The following is a 16,695-nucleotide window of genomic DNA, read 5'->3' on the forward strand; positions in this document are numbered from 1 at the left end:
TCTGCTGTATGTTAGTACAATGTATACTAATATAACAGTGTAATAATTAATCAGAAAATGTGTGAACACTGACAGAGACTAGCATAAAATACTTGCAGTCTGGGGTTCATAGAGGAACTGATTTATTGATCTGATCAAGCCCCTCCATTATCCCCAATTATTTTTATAGCTACCCCCAAACAAATGTTTCATAACTGAACAAAATTCCATTACAACACCTGACTGTAGTACCTGAGCATGTGCATCTAGTTTCAAACATGGCACTCCCAGGATCCCAAGAAGGGCCATGAATACAAAATCTTGTATCAAAATCAGGTTTATCAACTTATAAAAATCCACTCCTCATGTTGAATGTGAATTTATTTGTTTGTCTGCAAACTCCTTCCAAAATTTTGTAGCTAACAGTACCAAACAGGTGGACTCAGATCACTTTCTCCCCTAACAAAAGGGGCTAAACTGTATCCAGAAAGCCAACCAGGTATGATGAGACCTAATTAAATATAGGATGCAAGTTTATAATTCAGTTAATACATACATGTGATTTTATTTCTGCAGAATGAAAGCTTTGTTTTAACATCATTTTGTTATATGCAGCTATTATAATTTCTCGACTATATTTTCAGCCTTTATGAAAAAGAAGAAAGAACTCCAGAGATTGTCAAAGATTTAAAAAAGCAGCTGCGGGAGAAAGACATGATTCTGACGGATATTCGTCTCGAAGCTTTAACCTCAGCTCATCAGCTCGAAAGTTTAAAAGATACTGTGAATAAAATGAAAGTGAGTTGCATTTCATGACATTCTAAGTATGCTTAGTAACATAATTAATGGACTCTAAAACTCTTCGACATGCTTTTCACTTTATCAATATTTTGTGTTATTAGAACACACATACAAAGTACACTTCTTTTGTTAATAAAACACTCAGAAAATTATACCTGTTTATAAGAAGTGTTATTTTTGTCAGGTAATAGTTTCATGAAGCTTTCATAAAATGCCATTCATTAATTGGATATTAAATTGTTTTTACCCACATTCTGTACAAAATATAATTGTGTAATTGATTTGAACTTGCAAAGTACTAGAATATCTCAAGATGTAGCATAGATTAGTATGATATTATTTTCAACTAACAGTGAATTGTTATATTCCATTAATTACAGAATGAAATGATGAACCTAAAACAAGATAATGAACAACTACAGCGACTTATGGTCAATAAATCTTTAAACTCATCTCAGAGCTCAATACCATTCAGGAATAGTGTGGAGAGTCTAGAAAAAAGACTAAGTGCCTCAGAACAGTCAGTAGCCCCTAGTGTTGGTAAGCAGCAACAAACCAGAAACTATCATGTATTATTTGCTCCCATTTCTGACAGTATGAATAGAAGTAGTTAGGTGATACAGTTGCTTTGACTGAGAATGTAATTATAAATGATGAAGTGTGTAAGACCTAATTTTTTAACTTAAGCTTAAGTCAAAGATAAAAATTTGCAATGATATAAAAATATTATCTTCAGATGTGAGTAAAGTTAAGTTTAGACATCAGAAAATAAATAATCTTACCTTTAAGTAGCATGTAATGATAATTTTTTGGGTAAATATTTCTTTCAGCAACTTGCAGCCACACAACTAGAGATCACTGAAGTTTTTACTTTTGGAGTTAAAACAAAACATAATATGTATGTTCAATCAGTGATTTTATTTGGCTTCTTAATAATCAGTAAATTATGTGTTTTATGAAAAGTTATTATAAGCTCAAATAAGTTTTTAGAAATTTTGACTTCTGATCAAATCAAGCTACCTTTGTAGATCACAAAGAACTAAAAAAAACTTAAGTACAAGTTAATAAATAAGAAAAACAGTAAAACATAATACTAAGCTTATCAACTAATATGAAGCTCGAGGAAGTTTACAAAGACTTGTTTCTGTTATTAAAATTACTGAATTAAAAGAAAAAATTATCTTATTCAGTATTTGTTTTTATTAGATACTCATGTTTTAAGTATTTAAAGATCTAGTTTGCTGTTTAAAAAATGGTTTAACTTTTGTTATGGTTTTTTTTAACACAAGGCTTATGTTTGCAGATTAACATTTCTAACTCCAAAAATAGACCACTCACACTTTTCTTTTTCATTTTACAAATCACTAACGGTAATTTTGAAATAAATTTCAGTAAAAATTGTATTTTTATATTCCAAATTTTCTTTAACATTTTTGTCAAAATATTGAAGTAGTAGTTAATAATATTATTTGTTTTGATTTCTTTAGCTCATATTTCAGTTTTGATTATGACCAATAATATTGTCTTGTATATAACCAGATAAATGTTTATAGTTTCTTATCATGCTTGTCTATTTTAACACATTTAATACAACTATGTAAATTATTACAGGGTAGATTCCCAATTTTATTTGACTTGTATTTCTAACTGCTTTTCCTTTTAATTCTAGACTTGTATCTTAATGATGCAGCAACAGATCGAGAAGGGAAACGAGTCACCATCTCAACATATCTGTGTTGCCATGGAGATTATGGAAAAGTTGCATTACAAGCTGAGGTAATTTGTTAATTTATCTATTTATATTAAAAGCCACTTAATTACTTTGAGAATTGAATGAACAAATTAATAATCCATTTTTATTTTCTTGTTTAAATATATAATACATTTGTGAATTATGACGTATAATGCTTATTTCTTTATAAGCTTTTTGAGAACAAATTACTAGAAAGCCTTACTCGTAGGAATATTCTCAAATGAAAATTAAAAGCTAATTAATGATTGTATTCTGATTATTAGCATCAGTAGCATAGAATAGCTGTGTATAGTAGAGTATCTACCTTGAAGAATATCAGCAAAATGGTAGAGTATTTAGCTTGAAAAATCTTAGCTGTGTATAATAGAGTATACAGCTTGAAGAATATCAGTAGCATAGTAGAGTATCTATCTCAAAGAATATTGGTTGTGTATAGTAAAATATCTAGCTTGAAGAATCTCAGCAGTGTATAGTAGAGGATTTAGCTTGAAGAATCTCAGCAGTGTATAGTAGAGGATTTAACTTGAAGAATGTCAGCAGTGTATAGTAGAGGATTTAGCTTGAAGAATCTCAGCAGTGTATAGTAGAGGATTTAGCTTGAAGAATCTCAGCAGTGTATAGTAGAGGATTTAGCTTGAAGAATCTCAGCAGTGTATAGTAGAGGATCTAGCTTGAAGAATCTCAGCAGTGTATAGTAGAGGATCTATCTCGAAGAATCTCGGCAGTGTATAGTAGAGGATCTATCTCGAAGAATCTCAGCAGTGTATAGTAGAGGATCTATCTCGAAGAATCTCAGCAGTGTATAGTAGAGGATCTATCTCGAAGAATCTCAGCAGTGTATAGTAGAGGATCTAGCTCGAAGAATCTCAGCAGTGTATAGTAGAGGATCTAGCTTGAAGAATCTCAGCAGTGTATAGTAGAGGATCTAGCTTGAACAATCTCAGCAGTATATAGTAGAGGATCTATCTCGAAGAATCTCAGCAGTGTATAGTAGAGGATCTAGCTCGAAGAATCTCAGCAGTGTATAGTAGAGGATCTAGCTCGAAGAATCTCAGCAGTGTATAGTAGAGGATCTAGCTCGAAGAATCTCAGCAGTGTATAGTAGAGGATCTAGCTCGAAGAATCTCAGCAGCGTAGAGTAGAGGATCTATCTAATTTGAAGTTGTATACTTTCTTAAATATATTTTTAAAACATTTACTTTATGTTTACGTTTTGTGTATTTATTTGCTTTGTGTGTAGTATTGTATTATTTTTTTACAGCCCCAACAAGAAGTCTTTATAGGGTCAGTTTCTGTAAGTGGAAAAACTAAGTGGGACTTGCTGGACAACATAGTTAAAAGAGCATTCAAGGTAAGAAATCAAAGCAGTATAGCCCAATCATTCATAATTCAATCATAGGTTTTAATACTGCAATAACAGTAAATGTAGTTTTTCTGTTGTTCTGTTAACTCAAAGATATATAAATTCAGCCATGGTTTAAGAATGTTTTTTTTCCTCTTTTAGGAATATGTCCTGAGGTTAGATCCTATTTCCAACTTAGGTTTAAATGCTGAGAGTGTTTTAAGCTACCATATTGGTGACATTGTTCGTTCAAAAGGTAAATAGGACTTTTTTCTTCTTTGCTGACTTCAGAAATACTAGCAATCAATATCTTGATACTGGAAGCATAAGAGAGATGTGCAGTTGTCTTTGAATGAATTTTAATTTTAGTTGTTTTATAAGTAATATCTAGAATAAATAATATATTCTCAGTAACAATATGTATCATTTTAAAACAGAATCTTTCCTGTTATGGAAAACAGATTTATTGCATGAGCACATATTTATTAATGATAACATTGTTTTATAGTTGCATATTAATGGATACACATTTGCTTATGCAGCTGGTTTTGTAATACAACAGTCATTTTCAAGGATTGTTAAATGTTTTTTAGGATGATCTCCCTCGTGTGTGTTGTAATTTTGTGATTTCATATGCAAATAGATTTACATATTTCAGACTTTAAGATACAGGGAATAGTCTTATTTTATATCATTTAACTGGTAGACATAAAATATGCTTTGAGATGTCCTTTATCTACAATAATTAATTGTCTGTGTTTTGTTCGTTATAGATGCAGAAGTTCCAGATTTGTTACCTTGCGGGTACTTGATAGGAGATAACATGCAAATACATATTACTTTAAAAGGTATTCTTTAGATTTTGTCTTTTGTGTAACTAATTCCTTTAAAAAATTTAATATTCCTTGTTATACCAAGAAGGAAGGAAGTATTTATTAAGTACCATTATTTTTACTTAATGTCACATTTCATGGTCAGTACAAAACAAATTACAGCAGTTTAAATCAGTGCTTCTAAACTTTTTCCAATATCAATCACCCGTATACGTCTTTCACAACAGCTCACTCACCCCAGTTCAAAAAAAGACAAAAAAAAATGTACTAAACTAAAATGCAAAATTCTTTATTATGACTTAAATATACATCAGACTACAACTAGAATGAATACAACATAAAATATATAAAATTAAACGTACTTATCAAACTACAACCAGAATAAATAATAATAATAACTAATGACTTTTTTGCTCTTGAATTTGTTGTATAATTGATAATACTCATTCACCCTGATTCTGATCTCATTAACCCCTGGGTGAACCATTCACCCAGTTGAGAAACACTGATTTAAATGACCATTCAAGGTACTGATCTCTTCTGTGATGAATTGTTAACTTGAAATATAAAGGAAATTTAATAGTGTTGTGGCTGTACAAATGAAGTCTAAATATAAAAAAGTAAAATGTACAAAATAATGAAAGAAAAAAAATACTCATTTAAAAAGTCAACTAAGTCACCAAAACATACAATTAAAAATACAATAAAGTTATTTTATTTGTATCATGTTTTTGTTCTCAAGTTGGCTTAGTCTTCTTTGTGTTTGGAGTAAGGTATTTATATTATTGTAATTATGTTTTGTGTATTTTAATCCTATTTACACTCGATGTGATTTTTTGTTACTATGAAATTGTGAAGCTTAAATTTCTAAAATGAAATGATATAGTATATTACTTCATTAAATAAAAAGGAAGTTTACATAATTCCAACACTAAAACCCAGGGTTTGATTCCCTGTGGTAGACAGAGTGCAATTAGCTCATTGTGTAGCTTTGTGGTAAGAAAAAACTTACTTCTCCCTTAGAGGATCAGCAGTAACTTTATGGACTTACAACACTGAAATTTTAGGTTTGACTCCTCTCAGTGGATGGAATGTAGATAGCCTATTGTGTGGTTTTACACTAAAACAAACAGTAATTAATCATCTGTTAATCTATATGATTTTTCAGACATGACTACTTTTAACATTTTTATGCCCCTTGAACTGAAGTATTTTATGTCATTCCTTTTAGGTGCAAAACAAAGTTCTGTAGATGCCTTAGCTTTTGAAACACTCATCCCCAAGTCAATAATTCAACGGTATGTCTCATTGCTATCGGAACATAGAAGAATTATCTTATGTGGCCCTAGTGGAACAGGCAAGACTTACCTTGCTCAGAAACTAGCTGAATTTCTTGTCTTTAGGTTAGTACATGGTTTGAACTGGAACATAAATTATTTTAGTTTAAACTCGCATCATGTTCAATGTTTTAATTTTCTGACAATGTGTATTTAAAGAAATAACCTAAAGACTTTTGAACAGGTTTGATTTGTTTCTCTCTTTCACTCAATATCGGTTGTCCTCAATTTAGTACTTACGTAAAACATAAAAGTATTTTACAATTTTGATATTTATAATTCTCTATTCTTGTGGGCAAATAAAGACTTATGGCAGTTAATTAGGTAGAAATTCTATGAAGTTCCTCCCAGTACTTCCAATTTTAACATTATTTTTCATAACCTTGGTTAATATTTGATGAGTTAAATCATACTATGATTAATGAATAAAATCCTCTAAGGACCCACTTTTTATTGGGGAAAAAAAAGCTATAATATTTTTGGGGGGGGGATTAAGATATATGGTTGTTCATAACTCTGTAGTTGGTACTTGTTCTAAGTTAATTGCTAGTTATTCTCATGCTTATTTTGTTATATTCTCTCTCTGTGTGTCCCCCAGTGGGACAGCGGTAGGTCCTTGGATTTATAATTATAAAATCAGGGGTTCGATCCCCCTCGGTGGACACAGCAGACAGCCTGATGTGGCTTCACTATAAACAGAACACAAACACAGATTCTGTGTGTGTCTTTACTACATCAAAAAAAATCAATTTTCAGCATAGTGTTATTGTTTCTATTATTCTATTAGTCCCCAGTCTGTTGTAAAATAAGTAATAAATAATGTATTGAACACTCTCTAGGAGTGGTAAAGAGTTGAGTCCTGGTGCTGTAGCAACTTTTAGCGTGGATCACAAGTCGGCCAAAGAACTTCGACAGTACTTGTCCAATGTTGCAGAACAATGTGAGAGCAGGTAAGGTTTTTAGTACACTTACCTAAAAAGTATGATTTCTTCTGAACTTCACATTTCAAAACCACAGCTTAATAACTTTTCAACTAATAATTCATTATTGTATTATACGTCTTCTGTAATCACAACTGTCTTTACAGGTGATTTATAGTTTTAATTAATCATTACTGTAATCAGTTTATATATTAAGTGCATTAGTTTACCTTTAAATCTTTACCCAATAATTAAACAGGCACAGAAAATATATTATGTAAGATATGTTGCATTCTGATACTGTAAAATTGCACTTTGCACTTTGGAGCTGTGGGTGCACTATAATAAGAATGGTATTGAAATCTTACTATTAGATTACAGTAGCCCAAGAGTTGATAATGGGTGCTGTAGACTAGCTGCTTTCCCTATAATCTGTCAGTTCAAAATCAGGGACAGCTAGCATAGATATCCCTGGTGTACCTTTGTGCAAATATCCAAAGAAAACAAACAGTTACTGAAATTTTAATTTTAATACTGTCAGAGAAACACAAAATCTTTTTTTGTCTCTTGTTGTTCCTGATATCCAAGAACTTAACCCATTTTTTCCCTTTGAGATAATGTTTATATATATTCAATTTAATATGTTATTAACTGCAACTTGAATTCAAGTGAACATTAGACTGGTCAAAATATGAATGATTTGGTTTATGTAATAACATAAACTGCACATCATGTATGAAGAGCAATACTAAAAACATATATAAATTTATTTGACTGATCAATGACTTTGAAAATTGTCTGTTGATTAGCTATTCATTTATTGTAGTAATGGTTCAGACCTTCCAACTGTGATAATTCTTGACAACCTACACCATGTTGGTTCACTGGGTGAAGTTTTCAATGGATTTCTTAGTGCCAAGTATCAGAACTGGTATGTTCTTCTATGTATCATTATCTTGACTTTTTCATTAAGGTATAAAAAAAAAATATATCTCTTGATTATATTAACAGATTTACTTGACTTCTTGTTTTGGCAGAGTTAATATATTAAAAATAGGAATATTAAAAAATAAATGGAATATAATTTTACATTGAAAATATTAAACATTATTTGCTTAGCCATGTTACAGTATTTTTTTGCATGTAATTACTATATCCTTTGTTTTCTTTGGACAAGCTATAATTATTATGAATAATGAATTTATCCAGAGTGAGGATTTTATGAGTTTCCTTTTGACCAAAATTTAGCATTTTAAAATTAGTTCATATGTATGGAATGAATTTATGAACGAATAATATTTTTCACCCAAGGGCTGTTCAGTACACTAAAGTAACTGAGTAAATTTCTTGTAAAAATTGTTAACTGAGATCTCCTGTGATGTTTGTTATGCAGATGTCTTAAGAACTTGGTGCAACTAATCAGTTACTTTAATGTGAATAGACCAATCTCTCTTTGAAATGGCAAGCTTCATGACTAAAAATACTGTTTGATAATGGCTTGTACAAGGATTGATCTAGGAAGGGTTTATGTTTTTTATACAAACAATCCTCATCTCACAGTGGATTAATTTGCTATTTTTAATTGCACATCATTTTATTTCCTTTATAAATACTTTAATTTCTAGTTATAATTATCACTCGGTGGGATGCGTTATTTCATGGTTGTTGCTTTTGTGAATTGTAAAGGTTATCCTGTACATGAATTGTGCTGGAAGACTTTTCAGTTGATTTTTCTTTGATAACGACATTGTTGAAATTCATGTGAGAATTTAAAGAATAAGGAAATGTTGTTATTTATTATGTGATTTTATAGCCCATATATTATTGGAACAATGAACCAAGCTACCTGCTCAACCACCAATCTTCAACTGCACCACAACTTCAGGTGAGAGCACCATTTCCTAAAATAAATACATTTTGATGATTTCTTTAAATACAACTAGAAGTTTAAGAGTTTTTGTCCGGGATAATTTCGAATTCTATTATGATCTCATATTGTTGACCACAAACAATGGTATAATTCTGTTCCTCTAGATTTTGAGAAAGAGCCTATCTTCAGATAATATTTCCAAAGTTTGTAGCTCTTTCTACTGTTTCTTGCATATGCCAAAAGTATGCATTTTATTTAGAACCAGAAACACATTTTTTTAATCATAAATATACTGATAGAGTCCAGATGGATTCCAATTTTTCTAAACTATTTAGCCCCCCAGTAGCACGACGGTATGTCTGCAGACTTACAATGCTAGCAACCAGGTTTCAATACCCTTGGTGGACAGAGCACAGATAGCTCATTGTGTAGCTTAATTACAAACAAACAAAATCTAAACTATTTATTCACCAAATTTCTTGTGTGGCTATGACATACATGCATGAATTGCATTATTCTGTTATTCAAGATGGTACATGGGTGATGCAGAATTTTAAACAGAAGTACCAACAATATTCTTATTTCACGTAGAAAGTGAGTGATTTCATTCGATTATTTTTATCAGTACTTTAAAATGGGTGTTGTAATAGGCAAAAACCCTAATAGTGATTGTTCAAAAACAGTTTGAGGGTTAACATAAATCTTTATGCTTTTGTATGTTGCAGAAGAAGTTTTCTCTTTGATTTGTTTTTTTTTCTGCTGGTTCAAGCATATGTAAAATTATTATTATTTTTGTCTTTTAGGTGGGTCCTGTGTGCAAACCACATGGAACCAGTAAAAGGATTTTTGGGAAGATTCCTCCATAGGAAACTAGTAGAAATAGAAGTGAGGAGTGGAACACGTAATCCAGATCTCATCAAAATCATTGATTGGATGCCTAAAGTGTGGACTCATCTCAATAAGTTTCTGGAAACTCATAGTTCTTCTGATGTTACCATTGGTAAGGATGATTCTAATGCTAGTTGGTCATCAAAAAACAGAGCCTGCTATAGACTGTAATATGTATACCTGGCTATTGCACCTCTTCCCCCACAGTACAGTTGATACTTTAAATGAGTTTGTCTCCTCCCATGATAGTGACTATTTTTTTAATCATGTCTTTCACCTAAGTACGTTATTGTCTGCCATCTAAAGTGCACATCATGATGTCCTTTTAACATCTATCCAACACTAGTGCTCATGTTCATATAATCAAATTGAGATGAATAGTCATCTTCCCTCAATTTTATAGCCAGGAGACAGATTACTCAACAGGATTGATGTATACTACTTGTATTTTCAGGTTAAAAAGCTTTATGATAGGTCTTAAACTTCAAAACTCAACTTTCATCCATTTCCAGTTTCTTCCATTGAGTTCTTTTGCTTCCAGTAAAATATAGTAAGAGTGGTGGAGAGTATTTTATTAACAGTATTACTAATCTCTTTACATGCCAATTGGTCAGAATGCAAAATGCTATTTTTTATTCATTTGTTTAAAATATTTCTTTAAACCTAAAAAGAAGTATTTGAAATGCCTTCAAGGAAAAAATAATTTATTATGTGTATATTAATGAAGTTCCTGTTATATTCTTATGTATCAAAGTTTTTATTCAATATTTTTTTTAGGTCCAAGATTATTTCTGTCATGCCCAATAGATGTCTCTAGCTCCCAGGTTTGGTTTACAGACTTGTGGAATTACAGCATTGTTCCATACCTGATGGAAGCTGTGAGAGAAGGATTGCAGGTAAAGTACTTACATGACCACCTGGTGGTTAAGCAGCTTCATAATTACTTCTTCTTTTTTTTTACACCCAGTGTTTTCAATAATTGTAAAATAGACAAAAGAAATTGGTTTATGAACTATTATTCATGTTAGAGTACATCATAATGCTCTCAAATATGTATTTGATAATTTTAAACTTTTTGGATATAGCTTTATGGTCGTAGATCTCCATGGGAAGATCCAACTGAATGGGTCCAAGAGTCATATCCATGGCTTTCAATAGGTGAACCAGACTGGCCTCAGTTACTCAGGCTTCGCCCTGAAGATGTTGGTTATGAGGGTTATCCTATTCCTAGTGTAGGAGCCAAAAAAACGCCTACATCACACAGTGAGGTGGAAGCAGACCCTCTGGTAGGTTTTCAGTTTTATAAAAACCCTGTTCTGTTATAGTTGCTTTTAATGTTGTTACTTTTATCCCTTAAGGGAATTGCTTTTAGACTGTGCTCATATGTACTATATGCTATATAGAAAATAGTTCTCTCATTTGTTTATATAGAATTTCATGCATAGCTACAAGAGAGGTATCTGCATTAGCCATCCCTAATTTAACAGCGAAAGACTAGAGGGAAGGCAGCTAGTCATCACTACCCACCACCAACTATTGGGCTATTCTTTCACCAACGAATAGTGGGATTGACCGTCACATGATAATGCCCCCATGGCTGAAAGGGCAAACATGTTTAGTAGGATGGGGATTAATAAATGCTTCCTATTATTATGTTCATGTTTTGCTTTTTCATTACATTTATTTAAAAATACCACTGAAAACTAATAATTAGTTTTAAATTATGGTTCTTTGCAGTAATGAGATACAAGTAATCCTGCCTTGTTCGACTGACATAGGCTGAGTCCTCATTTACAACATTAAGAGACTAAAATTTAAATGGCTGCCAAACTCCAATTGTTGATTACACAGTAGAAACTGTACAATTTTAGTGTCACAAAGACCATGTTTGTGTGTCACATGAGTGATATTCATTATGTGGTTTTGCTTATTATTATTTTATTCATTTCATGTTCTTATGCTGTTTAGCTGAACATGCTGATGAGACTTCAGGAAGCGGCAAGCTACTCCAGTCCTCATAACAATGACACTGAAGGAACAGACGTAGACAGTAGTAGACTTCGGACTGAAGACCTGCTAAACACAGGACTGGAGTCCACATTGTGATATCAAGAAAGTAACAATGACCATCTCATGGTTAATGTGCTGTCTCCATTGGTCAGTCTTATTCCTCTGTATGTCTAGTAATTTGTAGTTGAATTTTTAGTCTGTACAACCAGTTTTGTCAAAGTAGAAAAACTGTAAAAACAGATTGTTGAATGTGAAACATAATGAAAGGCAAAATGAACTTTTAGAAAAAATATCTATAATATCCAGTCACCATTATTAATTTTTTTGTAACTTAATATTTATTTTTCTGTAAAAGTATTTAAAAGCTCTTTTTGACATGCTTAGAATACAAGCAGTCCAATACATTTTAATTTTTCTCTGGCACTCGACCCAATTTTTGAAGTAAAACATCTCAATAATTGAACTTGCCTGATCAAAGGACAAGACATTATGTTTGAAAGATGCAGATAAAGTGAAGAAGTCTCTGTGTATCATTAAGAGTTTGAACAACAGTCTCTTCCAACAAAAATGTAATGTAGTAGTATTTAGTAACTGTTATAGAAGTTGGTTTGAATTTTCATTAATGTGAACATTTACATGAATTGTTACAATTTTTTAGCACCCCTATTTGAATGATGTGAATAATTTTATATGGGAAAAGTTTTTACTGACATTTGCTGATTTTTTTACAATTTTACTTGAATTTTGGAACATTTATTGGGAAATACAAAATGGTGCTCTAATAAGAAAGAAATACAAACCATCTTAATAGTAAATATGTAAAGATCATTACTGTGCGAGTGTTATAGCAAAAAAAAAAAAAAACGTATTGCCTATTTGCCTTTTTTTTTCTTTTGAGGAAAAAGAGATGTCATAAACACACCCAAGATGATAAACATACCATTTTTTAAGTAAAGGAATGTTACCAATTGTTCTTTGGTTATCTCTTTCAAAATCTTGACTATAACTAAATAAAGTTAGATGAAAATGTATGTAAAAAGTTTTGTTAAACTGAAGAATTTTATAAAAGTGGATGGTAATCTGAAAATAGTGATTTTTTTGTGTATAATACTTTAATAAAAGCTATAACAAAATATAATTGTATGAATGTTGATCAGTTAGTTTAGTGTGTTTTGTGAAATTCACAAATTTTGTTGATAAACATTTTTATTAACAGAGATATAATTCAAATGGAATGAACAATTATATCCAAATATCTTTATTTTACATATAATAAATTTGTTAAAATTATTTACATTTTATCACTAAACATATTAGTTTTATGTATGGTTTGTAAGTAGGTTAAATTCTCATGTATACAGGTAATGAGTGAAAGAAGAAGATTTGGGCTTTTCTCGCTGAGAATTTTATATTAAAACTAATATCTGAGGAATTTGTGAAAAATGAATACATAGAAAAAATAAATTATAAACTGTTACTCATGACAGTTCAAACTGCATATAAAAATAAATAAAATTTAAGAACAACCACAAAACTCCTTGGATGTGTGGTTCTGTCTACTTGAAAGAAATGCTAAATTTCTCCTACTCACGTGCTTTCAGTTATTACTTGAGTTTTATGAACTCGGGTAGTGTGATATTGTAATATTCTAGCTTACAAGAGTTTTCATATGATATTCTTTAACTTTGTTCTTCCTTGAAGAAACTTGAACTTGCACAATTTTTTCTGTCTCTGACAACTTGCCTTACAAGCATTTGTGTTTATGCATAAAGTTCTATACTTGATTGTGGAAAACAAAACAAAAAGATTTATCAAAGTATAATTGTTGGAGTGAAAAATCATAAAAAATTATCAACAGTTTTTAAAGTGTTTGAATACTGACTTGGATAACATTATGCAGAGATTAGTGATTTAAAATGTTGAAAACAGGACATCTTGAGACTTTCATTGTTACAGCAGTACAACCTGTTGAAAAATAGTGTTTAAAAAAATGTGGTAACATTATGATCAGGCTAAGTTTTAAGAAAGGTTGTTAAGAAACATCATTACTATTATATTAGAGTAAAACATTAAGAGAGATTTTAATAAACTTTGAAGCTCTTTGATGGGTACTTTATAACAGTAGCAACCATGTTAGTTAAAACTGTTTAAACATAACCTTGCAATTTTGTGTTCTTAAAAGTGCAACATGCCATTGTGAATAACTTTTAGTATTTACCAAAAGTAAACCGAAACCTTATAATAATAATAATAATAATAATAAAGTGAGTAAAAAGACCAAGTATGTTGCAATCAGTTTTTAATACATTCGTGTTCACTGCACTTTTTTAAGTTAAATGATGCATTTGTTAAGCATGTGCTGGGTGATTTGATTTATCCATTTTGCACAATGCACTTAGTGCACTTTAAAATATTTATTTTTACAATTTTTTAAATATTTTCTTATTAAATAGGTTACTTGTTTACTTCTTGCCATTTCCACACTTGGTTTTGTTAATAACTTAAATAGTAACTATTAATACTGTTATTGACTTTCAAATCAAAAAGTTACAATATCAGTGTTGCCAAGTCTGCTTATAATAAGTAAAATTAGGTTTCTTTTTTTCTAAGTTTTAATTTTCTGAGACTCGTGAATTTTTGGCCTTTTATTATTCTAGATTTGTTTGTTTTTTTGTAATAGCTGACTTTAACTACAATGGTTGTTGGAGAGGTTTTGGTAATTAACTGGGTCAATGAATAGCCTAAGCATCATATCATTAATTACAATTGTAGAATCATCCTATCCCACTCCTGTTCAATTGAAAAATAAACCCACAATTGTGAACTTTCTGGCCCACCCAGTTGATACATTTATATTCCAATTAAGCCTCACAAGTCTTCATGTTGAGGGTAAGCCATATAAGAGCATTGGAGAGTTGGAAGTTAGTGCAACTTATTTTTCTCATGAAACTTGGCAACACTGTTCAATATATGTAAGGAAACATTAATCACTAAAACAAAACTTTGAATGAAAAATAAATCTAATTCCAATAATTATATATATATATATAAGAAAAATCAAATTAGCAAATGAAACAAAATGTTTATAAAAGGGATGATTATTATAACTTTATATAGGGATAGACTTGATGAAAATGGTTAATTTTTTTTTTTAAAGATGTGTAGTGTCTATGTGTTACCTGGATGTGGAACAAGTAAAAATGTTATTTCTAAAATTTAAAGCAAAATAGCTGCAGGAATAATTTTTGTCATATGCTGAGGTTTATCTATTAAAAAACTTGTTAAAAGAGTAACATTAAAAAAAGGACAATGGTCATTATTTTTATTAAGCGTTTGCACTTGAACCTTGTATATAATGGAGAGTCACAAGTATCAATGGGAAAATCTAGACCTGGTACAAATGTTTCTTTTAAAGTAGGTATAGAAATTGTTACTAATGTTCCACTTCAGGTACCTACAGTAACCATGTGATTAATTAAATATATACTAATGTTTCTAATGGCAAATAGCAGTCTAAAATATGCATTAATATTTTTTTTTTCAGCTTCTTTCACTATTACATATAGAATTTTCTTCACTATATGATACAGGATGTTTAACAGTTGTTCAAACTAGATGTAAATAAAGCAAATAAGGGAGTCAAGCCAAAGATGTCGTCAGTTAGTCGTACATATCCCAAGCTACTATCAGTAGTTTTAAGGACATACATATCTGTAGAAAGTGTATACTTCATAATGTATTTACTCTAAAGGTTTTGGCTTGGTATATCATAATAAGCTAAGAACATTATGCTGTACCCTAAAGTTTAAATACGATGTATGGTTGCACAAATGTGCAGCCGTAATTTGTTGTGTTGGAGTTCTGTTATTTTTGTGTATGGTGTAAATATCTTGTACTATTTTGTAAATAAACCAGAACTGTTTTTAAAAGCAGCGTACGGTTTTATCTTGGTTTTATTCAAGTGTTACAGGAAAAAGTCCACAAGTTATCAATGAGGATATTGAGATCCAAAAAATGATACTTCAACAGCTATTACTCTGTTTCAAAGATATTTTACCTAATTCTTTCAAAATTTATGTAAGGATAAAAAATTCTACATCTCACCACTCCAAGTTTGTTTGTTTGATTTTATGCAAAGCTACACAGGGGTATCTGAGCAAGCCATCTCCAATTTAGCAGTGAAAGACTAGAGGGAGCTAGTCCTCACCACCCATCACCAACTCTTGGGCTACTCTTTTACCAATGAAAAGTGGGATTGACAGTCAAATTATAATGGCTGAAATGGCGAGCATGTTTGGTTTTGGGATTCAAAACCTTGAACCTCAGATTGCGAGTTGAGTGCCCTACCCACCTGGCCATGCCAGGCCCCACTCCAAGTTTTTAAAAAAAAAAAACGGATATTTAAGGCAGCAACACAGGTTGAGCATTTCATAAAAAATATTGAAATAAGTCTGATCAAATTTAATGTACGTAAAAATGTAGGTTTTTTTGTTCTCAGTACAAAAAATGAGAACAAATTTGGCTTGTTCCAAGTTGAATGGGAAAGAATATTAAACTAATGTACTTAACACTTGTTCTTAAAGTATGATAAAGAACACACTACCGGTTGATATTCAATATAAAACCTATAAATGTTTGCTTAAAACCTAATAAGGAAAAATAAATATATATTAATTATAAAATATTTGAAATCGTATACTGTCATGGCATTATAGTTCTTATTCAACTCAAATTATTTTTTCAACAAAGTGTTTGTCATAAGACATTAGTATTAGGCTTATTATATTTTTTAACTATTTTCTATACCTAGTCCATCACGAATTTTAAGAATTAGTAGAGTGTAATTATAGTATTCCAAACGCACTATATTTGGAATATCCCTTGCCAACAATGCTCTTCACTAAATTTTTCATGACAAAAATTGTCCATTTTTTTTGGTTTATAGATTTCAAAATCAAATTT

General features: G+C 30.8%; 1 protein-coding gene across 1 annotated transcript in view; it reads left to right on the forward strand.

Moving 5' to 3' along the window:
• LOC106465436 (neuron navigator 3-like) overlaps positions 1 to 13,251 on the forward strand; it is a 140,296-nt gene extending 127,045 nt beyond the window's left edge. The window contains exons 15-28 of the mRNA XM_022393335.1: positions 624 to 777; positions 1,161 to 1,320; positions 2,450 to 2,556; positions 3,795 to 3,884; positions 4,038 to 4,131; positions 4,649 to 4,723; positions 5,940 to 6,111; positions 6,885 to 6,995; positions 7,792 to 7,896; positions 8,779 to 8,850; positions 9,639 to 9,835; positions 10,501 to 10,619; positions 10,809 to 11,009; positions 11,692 to 13,251. Coding sequence (XP_022249043.1) covers positions 624 to 777; positions 1,161 to 1,320; positions 2,450 to 2,556; positions 3,795 to 3,884; positions 4,038 to 4,131; positions 4,649 to 4,723; positions 5,940 to 6,111; positions 6,885 to 6,995; positions 7,792 to 7,896; positions 8,779 to 8,850; positions 9,639 to 9,835; positions 10,501 to 10,619; positions 10,809 to 11,009; positions 11,692 to 11,829 — 1,795 coding nt within the window. The 3' untranslated portion in view covers positions 11,830 to 13,251. The remainder of the gene's footprint in view (positions 1 to 623; positions 778 to 1,160; positions 1,321 to 2,449; positions 2,557 to 3,794; positions 3,885 to 4,037; positions 4,132 to 4,648; positions 4,724 to 5,939; positions 6,112 to 6,884; positions 6,996 to 7,791; positions 7,897 to 8,778; positions 8,851 to 9,638; positions 9,836 to 10,500; positions 10,620 to 10,808; positions 11,010 to 11,691) is intronic.
• The last annotated feature ends 3,444 nt before the right edge of the window (positions 13,252 to 16,695 follow it).

The sequence above is a fragment of the Limulus polyphemus genome, unplaced genomic scaffold, assembly GCF_000517525.1.
Source record: "Limulus polyphemus unplaced genomic scaffold, Limulus_polyphemus-2.1.2 Scaffold1943, whole genome shotgun sequence".
NCBI classification, from domain to species: domain Eukaryota; kingdom Metazoa; phylum Arthropoda; class Merostomata; order Xiphosura; family Limulidae; genus Limulus; species Limulus polyphemus.